Here is a 27,642-nt window from a genome sequence, read left to right on the forward strand (position 1 = left end):
CTCTTGGCTCTAACGAGATAAACGACCTACCACATGAACAGCTGTTGGCTAGAGGTTATGGGAATGCCCACTAGTAGAGACTTCAGTGGATTAATATTCTCTACATTTGGTGGAAGAGTAACTTTCTTTGGAATTAAGGACTTTTTATTCAGGAAGTATTCATTAATATTGTGGAGGGATCCCCCCACCCTTAGAATTTAAAAAAAAAAAGCTAGAGGGGCGCCTAAAAAGCTAGAGGGGCGCCTGGGTGGCTCAGTCGGTTAAGCGGCTGCCTTCGGCTCAGGTCATGATCCTCGGGTCCTGGGATCGAGCCCCACGTCCGGCTCCCTGCTCAGTGGAGAGCCTGCTTCTCCCTCTCCCTCTGCCTACTTGTGCTCTCTATCTCTCTGTCAAATAAATAAATAAAATCTTTAAAAAAAAAAAAAAAGCTAGGGACGCCTGGTGGGCTCAGTCAGTTAAGCATCTGCCTTCCGCTCAAGTCATAATCTCAGGGTCCTGGGATCGAGCCCCACATTGGCGCTCCCTGCTCAGCGGGGAGTCTGCTTCTCCCCCTGCCTCTCCCCCTGCTCATGTGCGCGCACGCTCTCTCTTCCCCTCTCTCTCTCTCTCGCTCACTTAAATAAATAAAATCTTTTTTTTTTTTAAAGGAATAAAAAAATCTGTTCCATGAAAGAGCTTGTTAGGATTAAAGAGATAAGATCCAGAATACTATTAAATAACAACATCAGTATAATTGTACCTAAATTAGTGTTAGGCTCCAAAAGTTAAGGAGCTACTGAATGTTAATAGGTTTAATATGTGTTAGAGCCATTAATTCTAATATCAACCCTATGGTTTTATTCCCATTGTACAGGTGAGGGAACAGAGTCAGGGAATGGGTATTAACAGAGAACTCTTGTCTTTCTGAATTGAAAGTGCATGTTGTTTGGGGCGCCTGGGTGGCTCAGTTGGTTAAACGTCTGCCTTCGGCTCAGGGTCATGATCTCAGGATCCTGGGATAGAGCCCGGCATCGGGCTCCCTGCTCAGCGGGGAGCCTGGTCTCCCTCTCCCTCTGCCTGCCGCTCCCCCTGCTTATGCTCGCTCTCACTATCTCTGTCTCTGTGTCAAATAAAAATAAATTAAAAATCTTTAAAAAAAAGTGCATGTTGTTTATCACTATAGTATAATGTCATTCTATTATTATGATTCATATATTGATAAGACTTACACAGCTAAAAACATACAACGTTTTTATGTTTCTTACAGCAACAGTCCCTCCTCACTTACTTGTAACCTTGTATAGGGGTGATCATTGCTAGACTAGGACCTATAAGAGCAGGAACCTTGCCTGTTTTCTATAATTCAGTCTTAGTGATCGCTGGACCTTTCACAGACAGTCTTGGAGCATCCTTTTGTTTTTAAGATTTTATTTATTTATTTATTTGAGAGCACAAGAGGAGGGGCAGAGGGGAAGGGAGAGAATCCCAAGCCGACTCCGCACTGAGCACAGAGCCGGATATGGGGCTCAGTCCTATGAGTTGCCAGATCATGACCTGAGCCAAAATCAAGAGTCAGACACAACCAACCGACTGAGCCACCCAGGTGCCCCATCTTTTTTTTTTTAAGATTTTTAAAATTTATTTTAGAGAGCACAAGCCAGGGTAAGGGGCAGAGGAAGAAAAAGTGGACTCCCCACTGAGCAGGGAGCCCAAACCAGGGCTCCATCCCAGGACCCCAAGATCGTAACCTGAGCCAAAGGCAGACACTTAACTGACCAAGCCACCCAGGCGCCGCCAGTCACCCTGTCTTGGAGGATCTTTATGTATTACTTTTTAGTTCTTATTCTGTAGTCCTAGATCTGGGGGATGACAAATCCTAACCCTCCTTTCCTCTGACTCTGGTTACCTCACATGTTGTGAAGAATTGTGTGTTACTTGGCATCTGGATAGATTGATATCCAAATTCTGTATGAATTGTGACTGATATTTATTTATTTATTTATTATTTATTTATTTATTATTTATTTGACAGTGAGAGAGGGAACACAAGCAGGGGGAGTGGGAGAGGGAGAATCAGGCTTCCTGCTGAGCAGGGAGCCCGATGTGGGGCTTGATCCCAGGACCCTGGGATCATGACCTGAGCCAAAGGCAGACAGACGCTTAACGACTGAGCCACCCAGGCGCCCTGAAATTGATATTAAAAAAACAAAAACAAAAACCTCTTCATTTAAATGAATATTGGCCTTAGGAATAATTCCCTTTTCCTTCTTTCTTTTTCTCATTTAAAAATTTTTTTGAGGAGGTAGGAACAGTAATATCATTTTTGGAGTTCTTCTCTTAAAATTAACATCAGTAGTGATGGTCTTCGGCATATAATGTTAAAGAATATTTAACCTATAAAATTTTAAAATATAAGAGCAGTGATTGATCTGTTTTAGAACTTGGATCGGCCAGGAGTGAAGCAGGTAGGAAGGACCAGTTGGGACTGCAGGTATTAAGTGTAAAGAAAGGAGGGAGAATCCATGTTGAGAGAAAGACTAATTATAAATGCTGTAATCTGACAGGTTTGAAAGAGGAGAGTTTTGTTTTGTTTTGTTTTTAAAGATTTTATTTATTTATTTGACATAGCACAAACAAGGGGAGCGGCAGGGGGAGAGGAAGAAGCAGGCTTCCCTCTGATCAGGGAGTCTGATGCGGGGCTTGATCCCAGGACCCTGGGATCATGACCTGAGCCGAAGGCAGGTGCCCAACAACTGAGCCACCCAGGTGCCCCAAAGAGGAGAGTTTATACCCAAATTTACCATCTAGATGGATGTGGTTTTAGGTGTGTAATAACAGTTTGAGGGATGGTCCCAATGGGGTGATGAGGCCTCCTAAACTAAGGCATTGGTATAGGAGTAATGGGAACGAGTCTGAAAAGTAATGTTTAGGATTTGCTGTAGGTTCTAAGAGATCCCTCGTCTTCCTTGTTTATCATTGTACCCTCAGTTATTAACGTAGTGTCTGGCATCTAACTTGGATACGGATTTACATAACATGTAACGTAACATGTTGCATAACATGGGCGTTTATTAAACCCAGTAGGTAGTAGGAAATGTCTGATTGTAGTTTAATTTTGTTTTTATTATTTGATGAATCTTGGAGTCACATGCATGGTATTGGTTTGAGTTACTGTGGTGCCTGCAAATATTATTAAGGGATTTTTTTTCTCTGCGCTAAATATTCCCAATTATTTTCTTAATATTTGAGGTACTACTTTTATTTTTCCTATATATTTGCCAATTATTGCCACTGTCGGGTGTTTTTTGAGTTCCTGTGCTCCATAAGTTTCTGCTTTTAATATATTGAAAACTTAGAAAAAACCTGTAGAGTCAGATTTTTTTTTTTTTTTTTTAAGGATTTATTTATTTGAGAGAGAGAGAATGAGGGAGGGGCAGAGGGAGAGCTGAGCCAGGGACACCCCCTCCCTCCCCCCACGCAGGGCTCCTTCCCAGGACTCTGGGATCATGACCTGAGCTGAAGGCAGACGCTCAACAGACTGAGCCACCCAGGTGCCCCTGTAGAGTCAGATTTTTTAAAAAAAGAAGAGAGAGCCCCCTGAGGTGTTTTTTGTTTTAGTTGCCTGGAACTGTTGTGGCTTCCTGGTCTCCTGGTCCTCTGCCTTTTCCGTTTAGGTGGTTATCTGTATCCTTGTGATGCAGGTAGGTGGTGGGGAGTTGGACATCGGGATCACTTGAGATACAGAGAAGGGGAACAAGATCAAATAAGGAACTACAGTGCAGCAGACATTAAGTCCAGTATATTCCCTTCCTGTTATATTTGGTGGGGGAGTACTGGAAGTTAGCGAGATCGAAAGGATAGGGATGGGAGATGGGGAGATTGGTTGTATTCTGTCTAACACTGGCAGCAGAACTCTGAGGAAGACAGAAGAGCCAAAAGCCTGAGAGTCTTGGTTGGTCAGAGGGACCAAAAGTGTCAGGAATGAATTACTGCTGACAGACCAGCAGTCGGTGCAGTCTGTATATTTGAGACCATGGCCCACTTGGGAGTTTCTAGGTAATGCATTGTAATTGGGAAAACAAGCAATGTCAGGAACTGGTTGAAACCCAGTTGTTGTAAGCAGGTAAGGCAGTGTCTATGTGAACAAATGTGAAGGACCAGATTCTACTGTGATACATTTGAGTAGAGATATTATGCTTATCAAGAGACATCAAGGCAGCTTACAAATTCCTGTGTTTTATTTTCGTAAATAGTGGACTCCTAAAAGCTTAATTTATTGTCTTTTGGTCTTTTATGGTCTGTCCTGCAGATTCTTTGTTAGAAGAGCTTTCATTTTATGTCTGTCATGAATTTCTATGCTAGTAGGAAACACAGTCAAGTGAACTGTAACTCCCCCACATGTAGGCTCATGTATTATTAGAACTATATTCATATAAATATTAGGACTTTAAAAGCATATGGAGGAACAGCACTTGCAGCCACACTTGAAACTACCAAAAGAAACCTGAACTTGGCGTTTAAGCCTGTTTCTGTATTTGATAGTCTCTATAATCTTTTGGCCAGATTCACTTAGGGAATTACAGTTATTGGAGACTGAAGCAGTTAGCTTTTCACTCTGGATGCTCCCTGTTCAGGCTGCCCCATTCTTGTATGCTTTCCCCCAAACCTTGCCACTTCCCTCAGGCTTATTCCCTTAGTTATGTCATTTGGAAACTGTAAATGTTCTTTAATTTTTCATTACAGGCAAACCTTTAAACTGATAAACATGCCATATTCCTAAAAAATCTCAGAGTATATGTACTCAGAGTATAGATACTGCATATGATTTAAAGAACAGTTTTATTTACAGAGGTTTGTGTGTTTATGACTTAGTATTTTTGTTTTCCTGAGTCAACGGGCTCTTTTGTCGATTAGGATTAGGGCATTGGGGCTACAAAGATAAGTGAACTAAGGTTCTTACCCTTAATATGTGTGGTCTGGGGGGATAGAAGAGGCATGCGTTTTGTTTTACCACCTATGTTGTATTATAAATGCACAAACATTGATTAGGGTAGAAAAAGAGCTCTTTAGCAGTCTAGAACAATAGATGCTTCACAGAGATGGTAACTTTTGAAATGTATCTTAGAGGATGAGTAGAATCTGTAGCTGCTTCTTAATTAGGTTGTATCAACTAAGTAAGCAACAAAAAATGAAAATTGGACTGCCTCTTTGTGAACTAAGTATTTTATTTCCTTTACAGGTTATCGTTCAGGAATCAAGTAGGAAGGGAGGGTATGCCACAGCCTAGGAAGAGGAAAAAGGAAAATCTTTAAGGCAAATGCTAGAGATTTAAGAAACAAGTTGCTCCTCAGATTTGCAAGTTAATGGGTACAGGCTATAGTAGGATACCATGGATAGAGAGGCCTGATGAACATCATGAGGGCTCTGGGTAGAAAATAGAAGAGACAGAAGGCAAGAAAACCTGTTGGACACAGTCTACACAAGCTGTGATGAGGGGCTTGAATTAAGACAGTGACAGCGGACTGGGGACAGTTTTAGGGTGTGTGTGTGTGTGTGTGTGTGTGTGTGTGTGTATTTAGAGGTAGAATTTGAAGGCCCCTCTGATAGAATTGGATCTGGCTAAGAAGAATAGAAATCTAGTATGACTCCTTTTAATTGGGTAGTAGTGGGGCACCTGGGTGGCTCAGTCGTTAATTGAGTAGTAGTACTAGTCTCCTTAGTTTCTATTCTGAGAGCTATGCTGTATGTTTTTAGTAGGTGGTGTTTGACTACTGGTGGGTTCCTCTATGGAAGAATAGGATTGTAAGTTGCATCATTGCTATCAGTAAAACATTTGGCTTCTGAATAAATACTCTGTTCTTTAAATTAATAACTATGCAATATGATCGCTCCACACTGTCGTAAATACAGACAAAAGTCTACTTTTGAAAATATATACGGGTTACAGAGAAACTCAGATTACTTTAGGAGCCAAGCAGGTAATTTAATGAATAAAGCAGCTAGGTTTAAGACTGCAAGGAATGATGTGGACTCTGAAGTTTGCATGTTCTATCTAAGGGATTCAGATTTCAAAAGTTTTAAAATCACTGTGCTGCCATATGCCTAAATGAAAAAGGACATATCCCCTAAATTATGTTTTCTACCTTTTATGTGAACAAAATGCTGGACTAAGCATTCAAATCCACACACTCTAACATATTTAGGGATTAGGTCATTTATTGAGTTGAATTTATTAAGCCGTATTTTGTACATTAAATAAAAATGCATCTACTTCATTCAAGCGAAGATGAATGGCAAACCTTGATTTGTAGATACAGCTTAGTGAAGATGCTTGTAAGTTTTTCTAAAACACATTTATCTCAAATATTTACAGAAAATAGCCCTGTAAATTTACTCTGCCTGAGCTGAAGCCCTTAAATCTTAATTTTTTTTTAATAATTTCTTTTTAAAGATTTTATTTATTTGAGGGAGTGAGTGAGCAAGAGAAAGCACAAGAGAGTGTGCACAAGTTGGCGGGGAGGGGGCAAGAGGGAGAAGCAGACTCCCGGCTAAGCAGGGAGTCCAACTCAGTGCGTGATCCCAGGGCCCCAGGATCACGACCTGAGCCTAAGGCAGATGCTTAACCAACTGAGCTACCTAGGCGCCCCCCCATAAATCTTAATCTTCGAAAACATATGAGTATTTTCATGAACATACTTCTATAGTCTGTTTATAACAGCAGAGAACTACTTTTAAAATTGTCTTTATAAATTAGGAAGTGGAAAAGGAATAGTAATGTTCTGTTAATGCAGGGAATAAGATTTAATTTCTTGTCTGTTTTTATTCTTAGATGGGAATGATGAACAACCCTAATCCTTATGGTTCACCATACACTCAGAATTCTGGACAGCAGATTGGAGCCGGTGGCCTTGGTCTCCAGATTCAGACAAAGTCTGTACTACCAAATAACTTATCTCCATTTGCAATGGACAAAAAGGCAGTTCCTGGTGGAGGAATGCCCAACATGGTGGGTAGTAATCTGTGTACAGATTTGTCTTTAAACTGGCATTTTGACAAAAGAACTGTGTTAAACTTTCATGCTGTCTGCTATACACACTAGGAAGTAATGGATGGACCCCATGATTGAGGAGGCTTGTGCCTTCCTTCCATTTCCCATGGGTTTTTGTTTCTTACAGTATTGTTCAGTAAGGGTGCTTGGCCAAATGCGAGCAAGTGGGGCTTCTACAACGAAAATTTTGTGGCCTGCTGTACTACATATCTTCTGCTTGTTAGCATTTCTATGGAATAGGAAAGTAGAACCTTTCTCCTCAGAAGGACTCTGTGGCAAAGGATTCCAACTCTCAATGACCGTATTTACTGATTTGTATCTGATATTGCCATACAAGAGTAACCTCCCTCAAAGTTACACATTGTTTTATTTTATTTTTATTTATTTATTATTTATTTATTTATTTATTTATTTAAAGATTTTATTTTTTTATTATTTGAGAGAGCACGAGAGCGGGGAGGGTCAGAGGGAGAAGCAGACTCCCCACTGAGCAGGGAGCCTGAAGGGGACTCAGTCCTGGGATGCCAGGATCATGACCTGAGCCGAAGGCAGTTGCTTAACCGATTGAGCCACCCAGGCGTCCCGTTACACATTGTTTTAAACAGTGATTTTTGTTTTGGGAATCTCCAAAGCTTCTAACATTGCTATTTTTCTTTCTTTTTTCGGTGCAAAAGGGAATTAAAGCACGGGGACAAAGACCCATAGGCAGAAAGAGCTGCTGCTTGCTATTTTTCTAAAGTAAAACAATTTCTAGTTGTAAATTTGTTAAGTAGTCCCTGTTCACCTTTGGAAAAAATTGTCCTGTAGAAATGCTACTTCTCTTTCAGATTTTTTATTTTTATTTTTTGCTTTGTGTCATATATTCACTGAATTGCCTGTATTTCAGATACTTTAAGTACTAGAGATATAAAAATGAATAAAACAGGGCATCTCTGTCCCCAGAAATGTTTACTTTTTTCACTAGGGGAAAAAGGGGGCTTCCTAATTACAAAAATTAATTTTTCACCCACCTAAAAGAGGGTGCTGGGTCTCCCAAGGAGTTCTTCATTGTTACTGTGTTTCAAAACCTGACTTGAACATTCTCTTCACTACAGACTCCTTGCCTTTTCCTCTCCCAGCCCAGCTTATCATGCTTTTTTTTTTTTTTTTTTTTGCTTTGCATACTATATATACTTTGACTATATTACTTAGTAATGTAACTTTGTTTTCTTATTGAGCTTCTTGATGGTAGGAACCATTGTTTATTTACCTTGGACTCACCTGTGGCACATGGTAGACTGTCCTTAAAGGTTTTGTGTTTTTTTTAAGATTTTTTATTTATTCATTTGACAGAGAGACAGCGAGAGAGAGAACACAAGCAGGGGGAGTGGGAGAGGGAGAAGCAGGTTTCCTGCCGAGCAGGGAGCCTTATGCGGGGCTCGATCCCAGGACCCCGGGATCATGACCTGAGCTGAAGGCAGACACTTAATGACTGAGCCACCCAGGCGCCCCTGTCCTTAAAGGTTTTAATTGAAAATGTCTAGGTCTATATTTATTAAAGAGCACACTGCGGCACACCTATAGAGCTAGATATTTTCAACGTTAAATGTATCTTTGTTGTTTTTTTCCCTTAGGGTCAACAGCAGGCCCCACAGGTCCAGCAGCCAGGCCTTGTGACTCCAGTAGCCCAAGGGATGGGTTCTGGAGCGCATACAGCTGATCCAGAGAAGCGCAAGCTCATCCAGCAGCAGCTTGTTCTCCTTTTGCATGCTCACAAGTGCCAGCGCCGGGAGCAGGCTAATGGGGAAGTGAGGCAGTGCAACCTTCCCCACTGTCGCACAATGAAGAACGTCCTAAACCACATGACACACTGCCAGTCAGGCAAGTCCTGCCAAGGTGAGTGGGCTCAAAGGGTTTCTGTGGTCAGCAATTAACATTTAGAGTCCAAGAGAAAACGTGATCTACTCTATTTTGAAACTCCTTTACTGATAATGTCTTAATTCCATATTAGGATGTGATAAAATTCAGTATCATTTTGTTAGTATCTAGGGATATGGTAGAAATTTTAAAGGATGTCTCTTTTGTGGTGATCCTTATTGACTTTGATTTGCCCCAGCATAGCATACTTTAAATATTATTGAGGATTTGCTAACTATCAGATAGGCAAATACTAAAACAGTGTTACCCAGCTTAATGCATTTTGTATATTTATGGAGTCATTAGAAATCTGTTTGTTTTGTTTTTTTTTTAAAGATTTTTATTTATTTATTTGACAGAGAGAGACACAGCGAGAGAGGGAACACAAGCAGGGGGAGTGGGAGAAGCAGGCCTCCCGCGGAACGGGGAGCCCGATGCGGGGCTCGATCCCAGGACCCTGGGATCATGTCCTGAGCCAAAGGCAGATGCTTAACGACTGAGCCACCCAGGCGCCCCTAGAAATCTGTTTTTATAAAGTAGATTGCACATCTTGGTGGAAAATATGGGCTCTGGAGGTTGCTTAAGTTTGAATCCCACTTTGAGTACTCTGACTTTATGCAAATTGGTTAACCAGGTTTTGCCTGTTTTCTCAACTATAAAATGTGAGTGCTAATACCCTGTAGGGATGTTAGGAAGATGAAGTGAGTTAACATTTGTAGCACTTGTTAAGTGATCAGTAAGTTAGCTGATACTAATATAAAAAAGTATAAGCTGCATTTGAAAAAATTATTTTTCTTCTTTTTAGTGGCACACTGTGCTTCTTCTAGACAAATCATTTCACACTGGAAGAATTGTACAAGGCATGATTGTCCTGTGTGTCTCCCCCTTAAAAATGCTGGAGATAAGAGAAACCAACAGTGTAAGTGATTAAATCTTTTGAAGCTTTTATACCGAAAATATTCTTAGACTCTTACCACATGCAGTTTGGTGGGATTTAGAGTACTTCTTGATTATGTGAAGTTCCTGTGTCTTCCTTGTGCTATCCTACTAGGTTGTTTCCACTCCTGTTAACTTCATATTAATGAGATTAGAATTGATCTGCTTATTACCTAAAGTAAGATCTAGAAACTGTTAATAGTCATTGTTTGAAAACGGTGAATTTATACTTCATTTTTACATTCATGAAAACTGAAAAGACAGTGACATTGGGCAAGTTACTCTTTTATACTTATGGTCTAATAGAGATAATTTGAAACTAAAGAGAAAGGAAAAAAGTTTGAGATTATTTTTAGAAGCTTGGGATGTTTAGGAGCTTTTCTTGGAGAAAGACAAAAGTAGAAAGATTTAAGTGCAGCTACCACACCTCCTCTCTAGAAACAAAACATTAAGCATTTAGGGCTGAAAAGATAAATTTGGAAATATATGTATAGCATGTGAAGAAGGAATTAAGTACCATAAATTAAAGAAGAAGTCATAAACAACCCAGGAGAAAATTGGGATAAGGAAATAGTTTAATAGAGGGAGGAGGACATACCAAAAAGTTCACTATTAAATTAAGAAATGAAATAAGGTGCTATTTGTCTCACATCACATTGGCAGAAATGATGCTCTCTGGTGTTGGTATTTGTGTGGCTCTGAGTCATTCATACACTGTTGGTGGGAACACTGATACAGCCTGTAGGGAAGGGAGGCTTCTGGGTATTCTGGATCAAAAGCCTCTCATGCCAGTGACCCTCTTTTGACCATTCAGTTCTGCATCTAGACATTTTTTTAAGGAAATAATGAGAAACAAGATGCATGTACTGAGATGTTTCATAATCACATAACTGATTTGGTGTCTTTTAAATTCATGATGGGTTAGTCTACTTTTCTTACATCTTTAACATTATAATCCCATTTTTTTTTGTCTTCTCTAGCAATTCTGACTGGAGCACCAGTTGGACTTGGAAATACTAGTTCTCTAGGGGTGGGTCAACAGTCTACCCCCAGCCTAAGCACTGTTAGTCAGATTGATCCCAGCTCTATAGAAAGGGCATATGCAGCTCTTGGGCTGCCTTATCAAGTAAATCAAATGCCGACGCAGCCCCAGGTGCAAGCAAAGAACCAGCAGAATCAGCAGTCTGGGCAATCTCCCCAAGGCATGCGGCCCATGAGCAACATGAGTAAGTTTGTGTCCTCTCTGGTGACAGATGTGATGTTGGTTATATATGTAAATGCCATGTAATATGCAGAATTACCTCCTTAGTTTATTTTAGTCTATGTGTGTGTGTGTCTGTCCCCACTCTTAATTTTTTTTGTTACATGATTTCTTTTAAGGTATTTTTTTTTAAGTCTTTATTTATTTATTTGTCAGAGAGCACAAGCCAGGGGGAGCAGCAGAGGGAGAGGTAGAAGCAGCAGGGAGCCCAGTGTGGGGCTCCATCCCAGGATCCTGGGATCATGACCTGAGCCAAAGGCAGATACTTAAAACCGACTGAGCCACCCAGGTGTCCCACGTGATTAATTCTTGAAGTAATTTTTTAAAGATTGTAGTAGAAAAGTCTCATCACAGTCAGTATACCAGAGGCAACTGCTAGTGATTTATATCTTTCTTAATTCTTTCATGCATATGTGAATTTGTATTTCTAGAAATGTGATCTTGTGTGTTACTCTATAGCAAACTATTTCTTTAACACAATTCAGGACATCTTTCATTTTATATACCCATGTATCCTTTTTAATGGTTGAAGAGTAGTTCATTTTATTTTATTTATTTATTTTATTTTATTTTTTTAAAGATTTTATTTATTTATTTGACAGAGAGAGACACAGCGAGAGAGAGAACACAAGCAGGGGGAGTGGGAGAGGGAGAAGCAGGCTTCCCGCCGAGCAGGGAGCCCTATGCGGGGCTCGATCCCAGGGTTGGGGATCAAGTCATGCGTTGGGCTCCCTGCTCAGCGGGGAGCCTGCTTCTCTCTCTCCTCCCTGCTCATGATCTTTCTTGCTATCTCTGTCGCTTTCTGTCTCTCTTTCAAATAAATAAAATCTTTTAAAAAAAAAAGAAAAAGGAAAGGAAATTGTTATATTTTGGTTTGAGGTGTGTAGAAATGAATGTGGTTATTAATACAGATTCCCATATTCTTGCTAAAGTAGTGTGCCTTTTGAAATAGCTTATTGAATGTATGTGTTTACTTAACTTCTTCCTATGATATGACTGAGAAGGAAGGGGAAGAATGAGCAGTGTTCTAGTATCCTAATTTGGGGCATATTTTTCTTTTCCTCTAATTGTGTAGTGAAGTAAAGGAGATTTGCATTTAGATTGTATCCCTTTGCTGTTAAGAAGTTGAACATCTAAGCAATTTTGTTTAAATAAATAAGTAGGTCCACTGGTGAGTCAGTGACTTTTAATACCTTGCCTCTTTATTCTAAAACTGTCCTTGGTGATGAGTTCTTCTGTAACTAGAAAACAGTCTGGGGGCGTCTGGGTGGCACAGTCATTTAAGCATCCAACTCTTGATTTCAGCTCAGGTCATGATCTCAGGGTCCTGGGATCGAGCTCCACAGTCAAGCTCTGCTCAGTGCGGAGTCTGTTTGAGATTCTTTCTCCCTATCCCTCTGCCCCTCTCACTTGTGCTGTCTGTCTCCTTAAATAAATCATAAAAAAAAAAAAAAGTCTGGTTCTGTATGATCCACCGTGTTTTTTCCTATGAAGTCCATTGTCTTCCTTCGGTTAATATTTATAGTAAGCTTTAGTTTCTGCCCATTATTGTTCGGTTCCAAATGAGGAAACAAAATTGGGCATACTGCTCTTAGAAAAATGTAATCTTGTTGATTTTTGTGCTTTTTAACTTAACGAAATGTACATCATTCCTTGATGGGCAGTGCAAACTTGTTAAATAATTACTGAGTGAGGAGTTTAAAAAACTAGACCAGAAACCGGGATGAAGAGCTAATCCTGCCTTTTCAGGCTAGTTTTCAAACTCTTGTGTTTCAAATACATGAAAGGGGCCAGAAATAGAGATCTGGGGACTTCATTTCACCCCTCTTCATCTTTTTTTTTTTTACTTAAGATTGCCTTTTTCTTCTTTCTTCCCATGTTACCCTAAGTGTTATCCAAACTCCTCTTGAGTTTTAGGATCTCAACCAGTGCTGTTGTCTAACTGTGCCTGGCCTGGATTTTCATTTTTGTAATTGGTATTTCCCATTAATTTTTCAAATTTTCTGTGTTTAATTCCTAGTTTTGTTCTTTTTGTCTCCTCTTGTATCATCTATGTATGTATGTTTGCATATAGCCACAAAATCATTTGAAAGTTGGCTTCTTGAGATTTCTTTTCCCCTTTTCTCAGTGTCTTTATTTTAAGATTGAAGATTAATCAAGTTTCCATCTATTTCTTCTTAGTTCAGTTAATGGTACCTTATTAGTAATAATCACCATGAGCCAAAACTTCTAGAATACCTCATTTATTTCATTGTGTTCAATCTCATCTTAAAAACTAGTGTGAAAACAAACTCTTCTTTTTGGCATGTTACATCCTCATGGTTTCTATTCATCAGGCCCAAGCCAGATGGGCAAAGGCTTATATATGAAGTGTTACTTCTTTTTTATTTTTTTTAAAGATTTTATTTATTTGACAGAGAGAGACACAGTGAGAGAGGGAACACAAGCAGGGGGAGTGGGAGAGGGAGAAGCAGGCTTCCCGCTGAGCAGGGAGCCCGATGCGGGACTCGATCCCAGGACCCTGGGATCATGACCCGAGCCGAAGGCAGATGCTAACGACTGAGCCACCCAGGAGCCCCTGAAGTGTTATTCTTTTATACCAAAGCCCTTTTAAAAGTAATTAATCCTGTGTGTTTATGTTGAAGGGTGCCCCCTATCTTTTCATTTTCTTTTTATGAGTTCCGTAAAACTTAGACAAAAGAAATGTATCTCAAAATGAAATCCCCCTGACTGGGGCATGTAATTTTCTCCACACTCTTTTCTTTTTATTTTCTTTTTTGAGAGAGAAGGGGAGAGAGAATCTCAGGAAGGCTCTACACCTGGAGCCTTATGGGGAGCTCAGTCTCACGACCCTGAGATTATGACCTGAGCTGAAATCAAGAGTCGGACATTTAACTGACTAAGCCACACAGGCGCCCCTCTCTGCAGTCTTTAAGAGGGTTTTAAGAAAATATTTTATTGCATATTATGAACATGTGACCTCTTTTTCACTTCACACCAAAATCTTAACCAATTAATTAGTTGTTGTGTTGTTTTAAAGATTTATTTATTCATTTGGGCGCCTGGGTGGCTCAGTTGGTTGAGCGACTGCCTTCGGCTCAGGTCATGATCCTGGAGGCCCTGGATCGAGTCCTGCATCGGGCTCCCTGCTCGGCAGGGAGTCTGCTTCTCCCTCTGACCCTCCTGACCCTCCCCCCTCTCATGCTCTCTCTCTCTCAGTCTCTCTCTCTCAAATAAATAAATAAAATCTTTGAAAAAAAATTTTTTTAAAAAAATAAAAGATTTATTTATTCATTTGAGGGAGGGGGAGAGAGAGAGAGAGCACGGGGGGAGGGGGAGCAGAGGGAGAGGAAGGGAGAATCTTTTTTTTTTTTTTTAAAGATTTTATTTATTTATCTGACAGAGACACAGAGAGGGAGCACAAGCAGGGGGAGTGGGAGAGGGAGAAGCAGGCTCCCCGCTGAGCAGGGAGCCCGATGCGGGGCTCGATCCCAGGACCCTGGGACCATGACCTGAGCCGAAGGCAGACGCTTAACGGCTGAGCCACCCAGACGCCCCAGGAGGGGAAAATCTTGAGCAGACTCTGCACTCACTGTGGAGCCCGTTGTGGGGCTCAGTCTCACAACCCTGAGATCATGACCTGAGCCAAAACCAAGAGTTGGATGCTTAACCAGCTGCGCCACCCAGGCACCCCAGCAATTTATTAGTTTTAATCTAAACTTTATGCTTCTGAGTAATGTTTGGACCAAGGATTACTGTAAATTGATTTTTGGGGGGTACTTAAAGTGATCCTTTCAAGCTTCTATTTTTAGAGTTTTATAATGGATTTTACTAGGAATATAATGATTTTGATGATCAGAAATAATGACTCTGGAGTTGCATCTTGGCCTTAGCCTAGAGCCATATTATCAGAAAGAGTAAAGAAATACACAGTTCAATACTCAAAATTAGTGTTAACTGTATTTTTTTTGATATCTCATGATTTTGAAATACTAAACCAGACTCTCTTCACTTCTGTTTTCTTTCACTGATGGTTTCTATTTTAGGACACTAGCCTGATGTGCTGGACTGTATCCACAAAGGGGACTGTGTCGTGTGCTCCAACAGTGTAGGGTTTTTATGGCATTTGTAAACAAAAGCAGTTTACTTGAGTATATTTCCATTTACTCAGCAACCTATAATGTTTATCTTTTGTGTTTGTCCAAGATCGGACTCCCAAGTGGTTAGTGCTGTCAGGTCTCACCCATATTATTTTAACCCTAAAGTATTGTTGGGGACTCTGACAAGAGGGCAGGTTGGATATATAATCAGAAATCCAGGGGAAAACTTGGTCAGGAAATTTGAGACATAAAAACACTTTTTGTATCCTCCTTTATAGCAGTGTAAAATACTCTAGGTTCGGGGGGCCTAGGTGGCTCAGTCGTTAAGCGTCTGCCTTCAGCTCAGGTCATCCCAGGGTCCTGGAATCGAGCCCCGCATCGGGCTCCCTGCTCGGCGGGAAGCCTGCTTCTCCCTCTCCCACTCCCCCTGCTTGTGTTCCTGCTCTCGCTATCTCTCTCTCTGTCAAGTAAATAAAATATTTTTTTAAAAAGTTAAAAAAAAATGCTCTAGGTTCTTCATAATCGTTGCAGATTTAAGGTAAAGGTAGTATTTACATGTTTCTTTCCCCTATATGAATACATATTTTTCTTCTAAATTTTAGTTTGGAGTTTTCAAAACCTACCTAAAAGTTGTAATACTCCAATAAAGACCATATACATACCTTTTACCTAGATTTCTTTATTCTCAGCATTTTTTGCCAAATTTGCTTTATTTCTGTGTGTTCTTGAGCTGTCCTGACATTTGACTGCTGTTTCAGCATGTGTTTCCTAATCAGAGATTCTTCTCCATGGCCACAACACTATTATCATGCCTACAGAATTTAACATTAGTTAATAATGTCTTCTAATGTACAGTCTGTATTTTAATTTCTCTAGTTGTCCCCCGAAGTCATTTGGGGTTTTTTCCATTCAGTTTGTTATGTGCCGTTTGTTTCTCTTAATCTAGAAGTCATCTCTCCTCTCTTTATTCATCACACATTGACTTTTGATGAACACTGTAGATTGTCCTATAGTTTGGATTAGTCTGATTGTTTCCTTGTAGTGAGATCCAGATTAAACATTCTTGGTATGAATATGTCATGTATAGTGGTGTGTATGTTCAGGTTTTAATAATCTCAGCATAAAAATGTTTTGGGACTCTTTATTTGCCTTTAACTGGCCTTTATAGTATCCCTATTCTCTCTATTACTGACCTTCAAATTATTGGTTAGCTATCTTTCAGCTATTTTATGGAAATTCTGGAACTATTTCTGTTAAGAACTCCCGGGTTTTGTTTTGTACTCTCTCTGAAGGCCTTCTGTCCCCCCTCTTTGTCAGATACAGGTGCTAGTGTATGTTCCGAGGCTGTTGGATTTTTAGAAAAGGTAGTATTTGTGTTTATGGGTCTATGTCATAGCATCTTTCCCTGAGGTGTATAGTACTGGGTAGGATGAAGCACTTAAGCAAACCTTTATACTAGTGCTTTTAAGCAGACATATTCACCAAAACAACTTGGGACTCCAGATGTGTCTCCCCCTGTGGCAGAACTGGCTGTAATGCTGGAATCAATTATAAATTTCAGGTACCTTTGATTGACGGGGACATTTGAGTAAATGAGAAACAGCATGCATTCAAATGTGCTATGTGCTGGAAAAAAAATTAAGAAAGGGGCATGGCCCTTACTTTGAAACATCTCTGGTTTGGATGGGCAAGGAAGCAATTAAGCAGACAGAACTACAAGATCTCTGTTAACATATATCAGGTTATAGAGATTCTGTAGCCAAAAGGTAGAAACCCTTCTGGAGCCCTAAATTAGAGCTTTTTTGTATAAGACTTCCTTGACCATATTTGACCACATTCTTACAGTCCCTGCTGAGTTCCCTTACTTTATAAAGGTTAGTATGGGGTTTCTCCTAGGGCTTAGAAAACAAAAATACATTCTTTTTTTATTTTTAGAGGGGAAGGAGGGACAAAGAAAGGGAGAGGGGGAGAATCTTAAGCAGGCTCCACGCCCAGTATGGAGCTAGATCGCACTACCCTGAAATCATGACCTGAGCCAATATCAAGAGTCAGATGCAGGGGGTGCTGGGTGGCTCAGTTACGGTTACGTCTGCATTGGGCTCCGGTAATGATTTCAGGGTCCTAGGATCAGCCTGCGTCCTTGGCTCTCTGCTCAGCGGGGAGCCTGCTTCTCCCTCTCCCTCTGCTGTTTCCTTTGCTTGTGTGTGCGCACAAGCGCCCTTTCTCTCTCTCTCTCAAATAAATCTTAACAACAACAACAAAAAAGTCGGACTCTTAACCGACTGAGCCACCCAGGTACCCCAACAAAAATATATTCTTGATGGGGCGCCTGGGTGGCTCAGTCGTTAGCATCTGCCTTCGGCTCGGGTCATGATCCCAGGGTCCTGGGATCGAGCCCCGCATCGGGCTCCCTGCTCGGCGGGAGGCCTGCTTCTCCCTCTCCCACTCCCCCTGCTTGTGTTCCCTCTCTCGCTGTGTCTCTCTCTGTCAAATAAATAAATAAATAATATATATATATATAAAAACATATATATATATATATTCTTGATGATTTTTAGGTGTTGCGATTCCCTTCCCCCCCGCCTTCTGACTTAATCTCAGGCAGTGCCAGTATTGTTTGACTTAATTTTTGTATTCTCAAGTGAATGTTCGCTCTTGGAATTTTTTTTTTAACCCCCTCTTAGGATCTTAAATATTAACCTATTCCTTCTCAAGTTATGATTGAGCCATAACTTGGAGTCAGTGCCGAATATTAAATGGACCTGGGGACTTCATAGAGAATGTTTTGCTATGTTCTCATGTGCCATCAGAAGACAGTAAGCAAATTGGTGGAGTGTCATCACTTTTTCTTTTACCCCTTCATGCTGTTGCCAGCAATAAAGCAAATCAATGTGATGGGTACCTAATTTCTCTAAAAAGGAGTATTTCCACATGTAGTGTTTACATTGACAAATACAGAATTAGGAACAATACAATTCTGTTTTAAAAAGACCACTTCCAGCAACTACATTTCAGAGCTGGGCTGATGTTAGAAGCAAATTTCTACCTAAATATTTAGGAAACATGGTGAAGGAAAGCACCAGCATTTTTTTTTCATTAAATGTTGTTTACAGATCTCACCAGTTATTTGCATTATAGTGTGAAGTTTCTTTTTTTTCCTTGTTTTTAACATACCTTGAGGTATATTAATAGAATTGTGTATTTAAAGAAAAAAAAAATTTTAACCACATGAAAATCTGGTTTAGTGAGAATATTGCTGTTAGCTTTTGTTTTTAAAGAAATAGACTATTCATTAAAATTGCTAATTGAGGAGGTAATGTATGCACATAGAGCTATTCCGGCCAGTTTGAAGGAGTATTCAAATGTTTAACCAAAACACCATCTTTTGGATTAAGATTTCATTCCCCCCTTTCCAGGGATCATCACACTTACGTCCTTTCGTAAGTTGTACTTATGAAAATATATGCATATATAGTTATGTCACCTAAACCGTTTTGGTTTTAATTTTTTGCTCCTTTTGACATCATTGTAGGCAGTGTCTGTCCATACATATATGAGTAAACCTATAAGACAAAATATCAGGAGTAGAAATACTAAGTCAAAGAGTGTGCACAGATTTTTTTTGTCAGCATTTGGTAAATAGCCCTAGTGTTTTCTTTGTTTTGTTTTTTCCCCTAGTTTGTCATTTGTCTTCTTTGCTCATGGTGGTTATTTTATTACTCAAGTTTCTAAATGTTGTCCTTACGGCTTCTGGGTTTTGGGTCTTTGAAAGCACAAAAATTTCCTGTGATATGTTCTTCTAGTACTTTTATAGCTATTCTTTTGTTTGTTCTTTCTTTTTGCTATGGTATTTAAAATATTCCTTTTGTTTGTTTTGACCTAGGTGCTAGTCCTATGGGAGTAAATGGAGGTGTAGGGGTTCAAACGTCGAATCTTCTTTCTGACTCAATGTTGCATTCAGCCATAAATTCTCAAAAGTAAGTTTTTTCTCAGTGTGTTCCCTATGTCATGTTTTAAACACTTGTTAGAATTCCTTATTTGAGTTTTTTTGTTTCTTTGATTTGAAGCTATCCTTGATGAATGAAGGCAAATATTATATTTGAGTCCATGCTTTTGGTTTTCTACAATCTTATTTGAAATTGTATCAATTATCCAGGGTAACCTGTACCTTCCCTCCATATAGTAAGAGGTTGCAAGTATGCAGCTACTTAAAATATGAGTTATCCCAGAGGTAAGAATTAATCCATTACCCAGTGGATTCCTGGGATAAGTTGTGTCAGAGTAACAGTTTAGTTTTACAACATAACACTTAATCTTCTAAACCTAAGACTTCATCCTCTCCTCCAGAGGATGAAGTATTGTGGGTTAACTCTGCCTCACACAAGTACAAACACATATACACTATTTCTCTCAGATTTCTTTATGTAAATAGACTTGTCATAGTGTGTTAGACCCATTGTAGTCATCACTGTTAGCTCTAAATGAAATCTTCTTTCTCCTACCTTCTTCACTAAAACTATTTCACAATTCCTTTTTAAAGTCCAATGATGAGTGAAAATGCCAGTGTGGCCTCCCTGGGTCCTATGCCAACAGCAGCTCAACCATCCAATACTGGAATTCGGAAACAATGGCATGAAGATATTACTCAGGATCTTCGAAATCATCTTGTTCACAAACTGTATGTCTTATTCATAAAGACTGGGCATGTCTTATTCATAAAGAGTTACCATGTCAACATGCTTCCAATCTGCCAGACACTTAAACCACAGAGGAGGAGTATTGATTTTTCTGTAGCCTGGCTCTTGATGCTAATGCTTCTGCTCCTGTAGCTTTCTTGCTTCCTGTTCTCTGCTTCTCAGCTTTTCCACTACCATTCGTAGAAGTCTTTCAGCTTTAACATTAGTGTATAAACTATTCTACCTAGTGACTGTTTTCAATATATTAGCTAAAAATTATTTTAGTGTCACTGCCTTTGCAAAACTCAAATTTTAGAAGAAAAACCATGTCTCAGTGCATTAGAATATGGTAGTGGTAAATATCCCTAATAACGCTCTTAAGATGTTGAGTGGTGGCCGCCCTATTGTCTTCTGGCCCTCCAAAAATGCATGTCAGTGGTTTGTGAGATATCTCTGCGCTGTTTGTTGTGGAGTTGATATATGCCAGGCATTCAGCTTATTTAAAGAAGCGTCTTGTCAGATGAAAGAAGGGGAGGAGGGATAGAGAGCGGTAAAGTGTAATGTGCCCAATATCATAAAAGTAGAGCTTGGACCTCACTTATTACAGAGCTTGTGCTGTGAATGACGTCCAGCATTTTTTTCTCAGAGAAAGCAATCTTTTTCATTTCTCTTCCACTTAATAGAAGGGTCTCCTTCATTCCATCCATATTTTTTATTGGTTTAGAACCATGTGGCCTTTTATCTAAACTTAATTTTATCTTACATAAGCCTACCAAGTATATTTAAGTTTCATTTAGGAATTCAAAAATGATGGCACTAGAAGTGGAATTTGACAACAAGGAGGAAACTCCTAAGATTTTAATAAAATGAATTAAAAAAGAACCACCAAAACAAACTTACTTTGTGACATTCAAATTGTTTAACAACCGTTATCTCGTAACAGATAATAGATTATTTGGGATTGATCATCTGACTTGACATTAAAAGTATATTATATGCTTGTGAATTTTTTACCAACTTAAATATTCTTCTAAACTTCCATTTATTTCTTTTCCATCTGGTTTTTCCGAATCCTGCACAACTGAACATGAGATATCTAAATAATAAAATCAGTGACTGGAAATGTATTTGTCAAATCTTCAGGAACACTAGTGCCAAGCATTTTGTAGGGAATTGTTAGAAAGTAAAAGACATTGAATTGGGCAGAATCATCATGCATCTCTGCCCCTTCCACTTCATGTTTTTTATCTTGTAAGATTTTTGTAGTGATTATTAGGTTTTATTTATTTATTTATTGAGAGAGAGAGGGAGAGAGAAAATTCTTAAGCAGCTTCCATGCTCAGTGTGTGGAGCCTGAAGCGGGGCTCGATCCCATGTCCCTGAGATCATGATCTGAGCTGAAATCAAGAGTCGGATGCTTAATTTGACTGAGTCATCCAGGCACCCCGTTAGGTTTCATTAAGCTGAATAAATTGAGAATAGAAGGATCTGAAGGCAGTTGGATCTTGACACTATGACAAAGGTCAGGTTTCCTCACTTCCTTTATGCAAATAGCTTGGTATAATTTTTTTACTCTGTGTTAGAGTGACCGGGACCAGAGGGGATTTTTGCGGTGTCATTTCTTATATTCTGATCGGGGAAGCCTTTTGTTTACCACAGAGACAATGTCATTTGGGCCAGTATTATTTAATATTTGAGTATGTCCCACCCCTTTTTATTTTACTTAATGTGCACATTGTATAAAAATGAGAAAGCACTAATCAGGAAAAAGTTTAAAGTACTGTATATTTCTGTGATGAGAATGAAAAGTTGACATGATATAATAGTGGTAGAATTTTCTTTTCCTAGTGTTCAAGCCATATTTCCTACTCCGGATCCTGCTGCTTTAAAAGACAGACGGATGGAAAACTTAGTTGCATACGCCCGGAAAGTGGAAGGGGACATGTATGAATCTGCAAATAATCGAGTGAGCATCTGTTTTCCTATATAAAGTCAGAAGTGGACCTGTTTTAGTTGTTTATTCTTCTTTGTAACATATACAAATAATAGTGTACTTTAGAGGCTACCCTTTCGCTATCCTGTCTTATTCTCACTGTGCACAGTCAAGATAACAAAGCAATTTTCTTTAAGTGTATGTCATCAAGAATCTTACATTTTTCCTCTTAATAATACAGTGTACTCGTGTGGCACTTTATCTGGGTTGTCCTTCTGTCAACTTAAAAAGTGGTTGAGCTGTTACCAGCTCTGTGCTATTTTCACTAGAGTATGGTGAATCAGCTGCTTAGTACTTTCATCTCAAGTATTCGTTTCTCTTCATCATTTGAACTTTGTTCTTTAAATTGGCAGTTTTTCAAAATGTAGCATATCCATCCCCTGTGCTGCAAATTGCCAGCATGTATTTTGTAAACCTACTTTTGAGAGGTCATGCTTTACTATATAGGTTCATAATTAAGCTGCTTTTCACATGATGATTTCAAACACGAATTCACATCTGGAATGATCTAAGAAAGTAGATTAGATGGTGGTTATCAGACGGGGGGGTGGGGGATGAGGGAAACAAGTGAGGGGGATTCAGAAGTGCACTTGTCATGATAAGTACCTGGTGGTATATCAAGTGTTAAGTAACTATATTGTACACCTAAAACTAATATTATACTGTATGTTAACTTACAAAGCATCTGCCTTTAAATAAAAACTTTAAAAAATAAAATAGATTAGATATTCCCCCTTTGGGTTTCTGCTTACCTCTTTAAATGAAGCTAATATCTGTCCTTTGTTCATTTTTTCTGTTACCTAATGGTAGTTACTCTCTTTTCCTTATCTTTGTTTTATTTCCAACATTCAAAAAGGCGGAATACTACCACCTGCTAGCTGAGAAGATCTATAAGATCCAGAAAGAACTAGAAGAAAAACGAAGGACTAGACTACAGAAACAAAATATGCTGCCCAGTGCTGCAGGCATGGTGCCAGTTTCTATGAATCCAGGGCCCAATATGGGGCAGCCACAACCAGGAATGACTTCCAGTAAGTGCTTTTTGTTACAGTTATTTTGGGGAGAAATTGGTAATAAAATGGTTTCTAACCAAAGTCATTAATTTGCACTAGCTTATGTACCTATCCTAGAGCTTCTGAATGACCCTTTTTTTTTTTTTGCCTTTGCAAAGAAACTTAATTCATCCCTTAGTAAAAGAAGTAACAGTATATTTAAGATTTCTGGGCATAGTAAGTACTTAAAAAGTCTTGATAATCTGGCATCATTTTTAGAAGCCCAAGATACTGTTCTCTCAAAGTGACACCTAGAAGACGGTGGCCCACAGGTTTGCACAGACTTGAATTTGGTAGGCACCTAATAGATACAGGCTAAGCAGGTTCAAAGTCCCCATCAGCTTTCATACATCCTAAACACACAATAAATGTCATGTTACTCAACAGTGTCACACTTTCTTCTTGACACAATATGTTTGAAGGCTAAGAACTATTTTTTAGAAGCATTTAAAATTCATCTTGACAGTTTTAGTGTTCTGGTTATAGGAGCCTTCTCAACCTAATGAATTAACCAGATAGCCAAGATTATTATGCATTCCCTTATTCATTCACTGTCTCATTACTAGATTTCACGTAGTGAAATTAGGAGTTTTGTACATGGTGAAGAACAACACAGGCTATTCTGAATGATGTGAGAAAGGCTATGAGAAGGAAAAGCCTGTATTTTTTGACTGACTACCTTTAGATAGTGCCATGTGAGCCGGCAGGCACCAACTCATATGTCAAGATTTTAGGAGGGCTGAGAAATTCATCTCCCTCAGGCCTTCAAGTAGTAAAATGGTGAGCTCCAGGGTTGCCAGTGGCCTTCAGCAGCCCCATTTGTTAAATGCAGAGTGCTGGTTACATGCTCTCATAGGGCCGTGATTTGAGCAGAATTGAGAAGAGCAACAGTGTTTCTGGCAGAAGAAGAGTATACATGGAGGTCCACTGGCAAAGAAAAAGCAGCTTTTGTTTTGTTTTGTTTTAAGGTTTTATTTATTTGAAAGAGAGCACAAGCCGGGGGGAGGGGTAGAGGGAGAAGCAGACTCCCCGCTGAGCAGGGAGCCCAGTGTGGGGCTCAGTCCCAGGACCCTGAGATTGTGACTGGATCCGAAGGCAGATGCTTAACCAGCTGAGCCACCCAGATGCCCAAGCAGCTGTTTTTTGAGTAGGTAGGAGAACAAATGTTCAGAAACAAAGTCAAGATTAGAATTGTTTAGACTGATTTCAGTGCTGATGGTCTAAACCAGAACAGTTAGGTATAGAGACGAGTGGGCAAACCTGAGATACTTGGGTGTGATAGTTTTCTGAAGTTCTTTAGAAATTTGAGCCAAGTCTAAAGTCTACAGGTATTAAATTGTGGTCTTGCATTAGAGGGAAAGCAGTATGGTGTATTGATGCCGACAGGAACAAATATTAATGGAACTGAATCGCCTCGTAAGTATATGTTGACCTTTAGCCTGTACTAATTCTGGCATTTTGTAGAATGAGATCACTGCCTTATCCCATATGCAAATTAATTATAGAAGAATCAAAAGTTTTAAATTTTAAACAAAAAATTAAAAGTAGTACACAGAATGTATTGAAGAAAATATAAAATGAAATGAGAAACGTCTTTAAACTAGATACTACCTAGAAGTTTTGAAGAAAAAAATGACAACAGAAGATACCATAAACATAATTAGTGGACAAACCAAGGTAAATGTTTTCAACATTAAAGGAGCTAATTTCCTTTAGTATGTGACTTGGGGAAAAAGATGGAATGTGGGAAGAAAAATGGGAAAAGAACTGAAAGAACTGAAAGAACAAGTAAAATCAGCGTGACCTTTTGGAGTCTCTAAAGGTTAAAGTGGGTATTAAAGATTGTATAGTAACATGGCTCTGGAATATGCTGTTGGTGAGAATTTAAATTTTTTTTTCATTTCCTTAACTTCAGTTGTGAAATACTCACAATAACCTAATCTATACTATAGAAACATCCAAAAAGTGCCCCCAGTATTGCATTGCTGAAGTAGCCATACAGCTGTACACTATATTTTAATTGAGGGTTCTCCAGAGCATTCCCTTTTTACCCAAGCAGTTGGAAGGTTGAACAGATTTAACCAACCATCTGGAGCCCTCTACTTAAAGGTAAAGGGCAAGGTGTGGCTGTTAGAGAAACCACTCTAAGGTAATTCCACCTACCCTCTGGAGCAGACAGCACGCCCTGAGGGGACTGTTCCCTATATAGAGATAAATAATGATCAGGAAGGATTCATCCTGTGGTCCTTGTATAGATAATTAAAACTGCAAGGGAAATTTATTATACAAAAAGGAAATGTTCAAAAGAAAAAATTACTACACAGAAGAAATGAAAACAAAAAGACGGGATGGAAAACAAACTGGGAGGGGCGCCTGGGTGGCTCAGTCTGGTAAGCCTCTGCCTTCGGCTCAGGTCATGATCTCAGGGTCCTGGGATCAAGCCCCGCCTCTGGCTCCTTGCTCAGTGGGGAGTCCACTTCTCCCTCTCCCTGCTTCTGTTCTCTATTTCTCTCTGTGTATCAAATAAATAAATAAAATCTTTTTTAAAAAAAAAAAAGGAAAACGAACTGGGAGAGTTGATGCAGTATAAAACCAGATTAGCATTTAAAAAAACAAGATAAGAATTAAAACAGCTTTCTCTCTCTTTCTTTCTTTCTTTCTTTCTTTCTTTCTTTCTTTCTTTCTTTTCTTTTCTTTTCTTTTCTTTTCTTTTCTTTCTTTTTCTTTCAGAATTTTATTTTTATTTGACAGAGAGAGACACAGCGAGAGAGGGAACACAAGCAGGGGGAGTGGGAGAGGGAGAAGCAGGCTTCCCGTGGAGCAGGGAGCCCGATGCGGGGCTCGATCCCAGGACCCTGGGATCATGACCTGAGCTGAAGGCAGAAGCTTAACATCTGAACCACCCAGGTGCCCCAAACAGCTTTATTTAAAAAGGTACAAAATATGGGGCACCTGGCTGGCTCAGTCAGTGGAGCATGTGACTCTTGAAATCAGGGTCATGAGTTTAAGTCCCACGTTGGGCTGTAGAGCTTACATTAATAAAAAAATTAGTAGATGATAAATACATAGAAAAAAAGATTTGAGCAATAATCTTAGGTACTGTTGCCCCATTTTACCAGTGAGGAACTGAGACAGAGAGAGGTGGCCTAACTTGTCATGGTCACAATGTTAGTGGCAGAACCAAGAATCAAACCCAGGCATTTTGTCTTCACAGTCTGCTCTAAACCATTAGATATGTTAAATACAATTGTAATTAAAAATAAAAGAAAGTTTTCTTGAAAGAAAAAGCGAATTGCCCAACCAAACCTAGCTCATCACTGTCTTAACATAAAAGTACACGAGGAAATATCCAGAAAATAAAACCAAACCATGAAGATTTGACTAGGTAAAAAGCCCGAAGTGTACCATAAGGAAGAAACTAGTTAAGATAAACATACATGCACCCTCATGTTCATTGCAGCATTATTTACAATAGACAAGATATGTCCATCAATGGGTCAAGAAAATGTGTGTGTGCGTGCACACGCACGCACCCACAAATACTACTTAGTCATAAAAAAAGGAAGTCTTGTCATTTGCGACATGAATGGGCCTTGAGGGCACTCTGCTAAGTGAAATAAGTCAGAAAGACCTACCATATGATCTCCCTTAGATTGGCATCTTTATTTTTAAAAAATGAGCTCATAGATACAGAGAACAGTTTGGTGGTTGCAAGAGGCAGGGTGGGGACAGCAGTATGGATGGGGTGGGTGAAATGGGGGAAGATCAAAAGGTACAAACCTCCACTTATAAGTCCTGAGGATGTGTAACATACCGCACGATGACTATAGTTAATAATACTGTATTAGACATTTGAAACTTGCCGGAAGGGTAGATCTTAAAAGTTCTCATCACAAAAAAACCCTTGTTGCTCTGTATGGTAGTGGGTGTGGGGTAGACTTACTGTGGTGGTCCTTTTGTAATATACACAAATATTGAATCATGTACACCTGAAACTAATACATTGTCATGTCGGTTATATCTCAGTTTTTAAAAAGATAGACAAACGCAATGGGAAATTTGGAAAACACAGTTTTTATACTCATTTAATATAATCTGTCAAGTTCAGTATGAATTTATTTCTACCTCATTTTTATATTTGCATGAGAAAATGATTATGGGCACAAGGAAGGATTATGGAAGACTTGAACTTTCTCATTTTTGTATTTCTATAAAGCCCCCCCACCCCAAAGGGCATGCATTATATAATCAGAGGGTGGCTGTGGTAGGTATTTGTATTAGACTAGAAAGGTGTTTATAATAAGTGGATATAAACAACATATATGTGTAGTCCGAAAATGAACCTAATTTTTAATGAGTTTGAATAAGGAGCTGACTCCTCAATTTTTTGCAAACATAAAAACATTAAGAGAAAGTTGACAAGTATGTGTATTATCTGTATAATATTTAATATGGCAAATTCCCAGAAAAAAAAAAAGTTCTGGAAGAAATAAATACTAACCTGTTAATATTGGTTTCTTGTGGGGGTGATAGGTTTACTTGAATATATTTAATGTTGTGTTTTAAAAGGTGTTTGATTGTCCTGTCTATGTGTGTACTTTGCATTGAGAGTATTTTATTTAAATGTGAATGATAAGCATTTTAATTAATGGTTTTGTGTGTGTCTGTGTGTATATATGTTTTAAAAATTTGTAAATAATT

The 27,642-nt window shown here is 39.2% G+C and overlaps 1 protein-coding gene across 1 annotated transcript in view; it reads left to right on the forward strand.

The window, feature by feature from the left end:
- EP300 (E1A binding protein p300) overlaps positions 1 to 27,642 on the forward strand; it is an 83,313-nt gene that overhangs the window by 23,388 nt on the left and 32,283 nt on the right. The window contains exons 3-10 of the mRNA XM_032416149.1: positions 6,809 to 6,985; positions 8,641 to 8,902; positions 9,729 to 9,842; positions 10,840 to 11,085; positions 19,104 to 19,197; positions 19,761 to 19,898; positions 21,745 to 21,862; positions 22,746 to 22,920. Of these exons, the coding sequence (XP_032272040.1) occupies positions 6,809 to 6,985; positions 8,641 to 8,902; positions 9,729 to 9,842; positions 10,840 to 11,085; positions 19,104 to 19,197; positions 19,761 to 19,898; positions 21,745 to 21,862; positions 22,746 to 22,920 (1,324 nt within the window). The remainder of the gene's footprint in view (positions 1 to 6,808; positions 6,986 to 8,640; positions 8,903 to 9,728; positions 9,843 to 10,839; positions 11,086 to 19,103; positions 19,198 to 19,760; positions 19,899 to 21,744; positions 21,863 to 22,745; positions 22,921 to 27,642) is intronic.

Source organism: Phoca vitulina, unplaced genomic scaffold (assembly GCF_004348235.1).
Source record: "Phoca vitulina isolate PV1807 unplaced genomic scaffold, GSC_HSeal_1.0 scaffold19, whole genome shotgun sequence".
Lineage (NCBI taxonomy): Eukaryota > Metazoa > Chordata > Mammalia > Carnivora > Phocidae > Phoca > Phoca vitulina.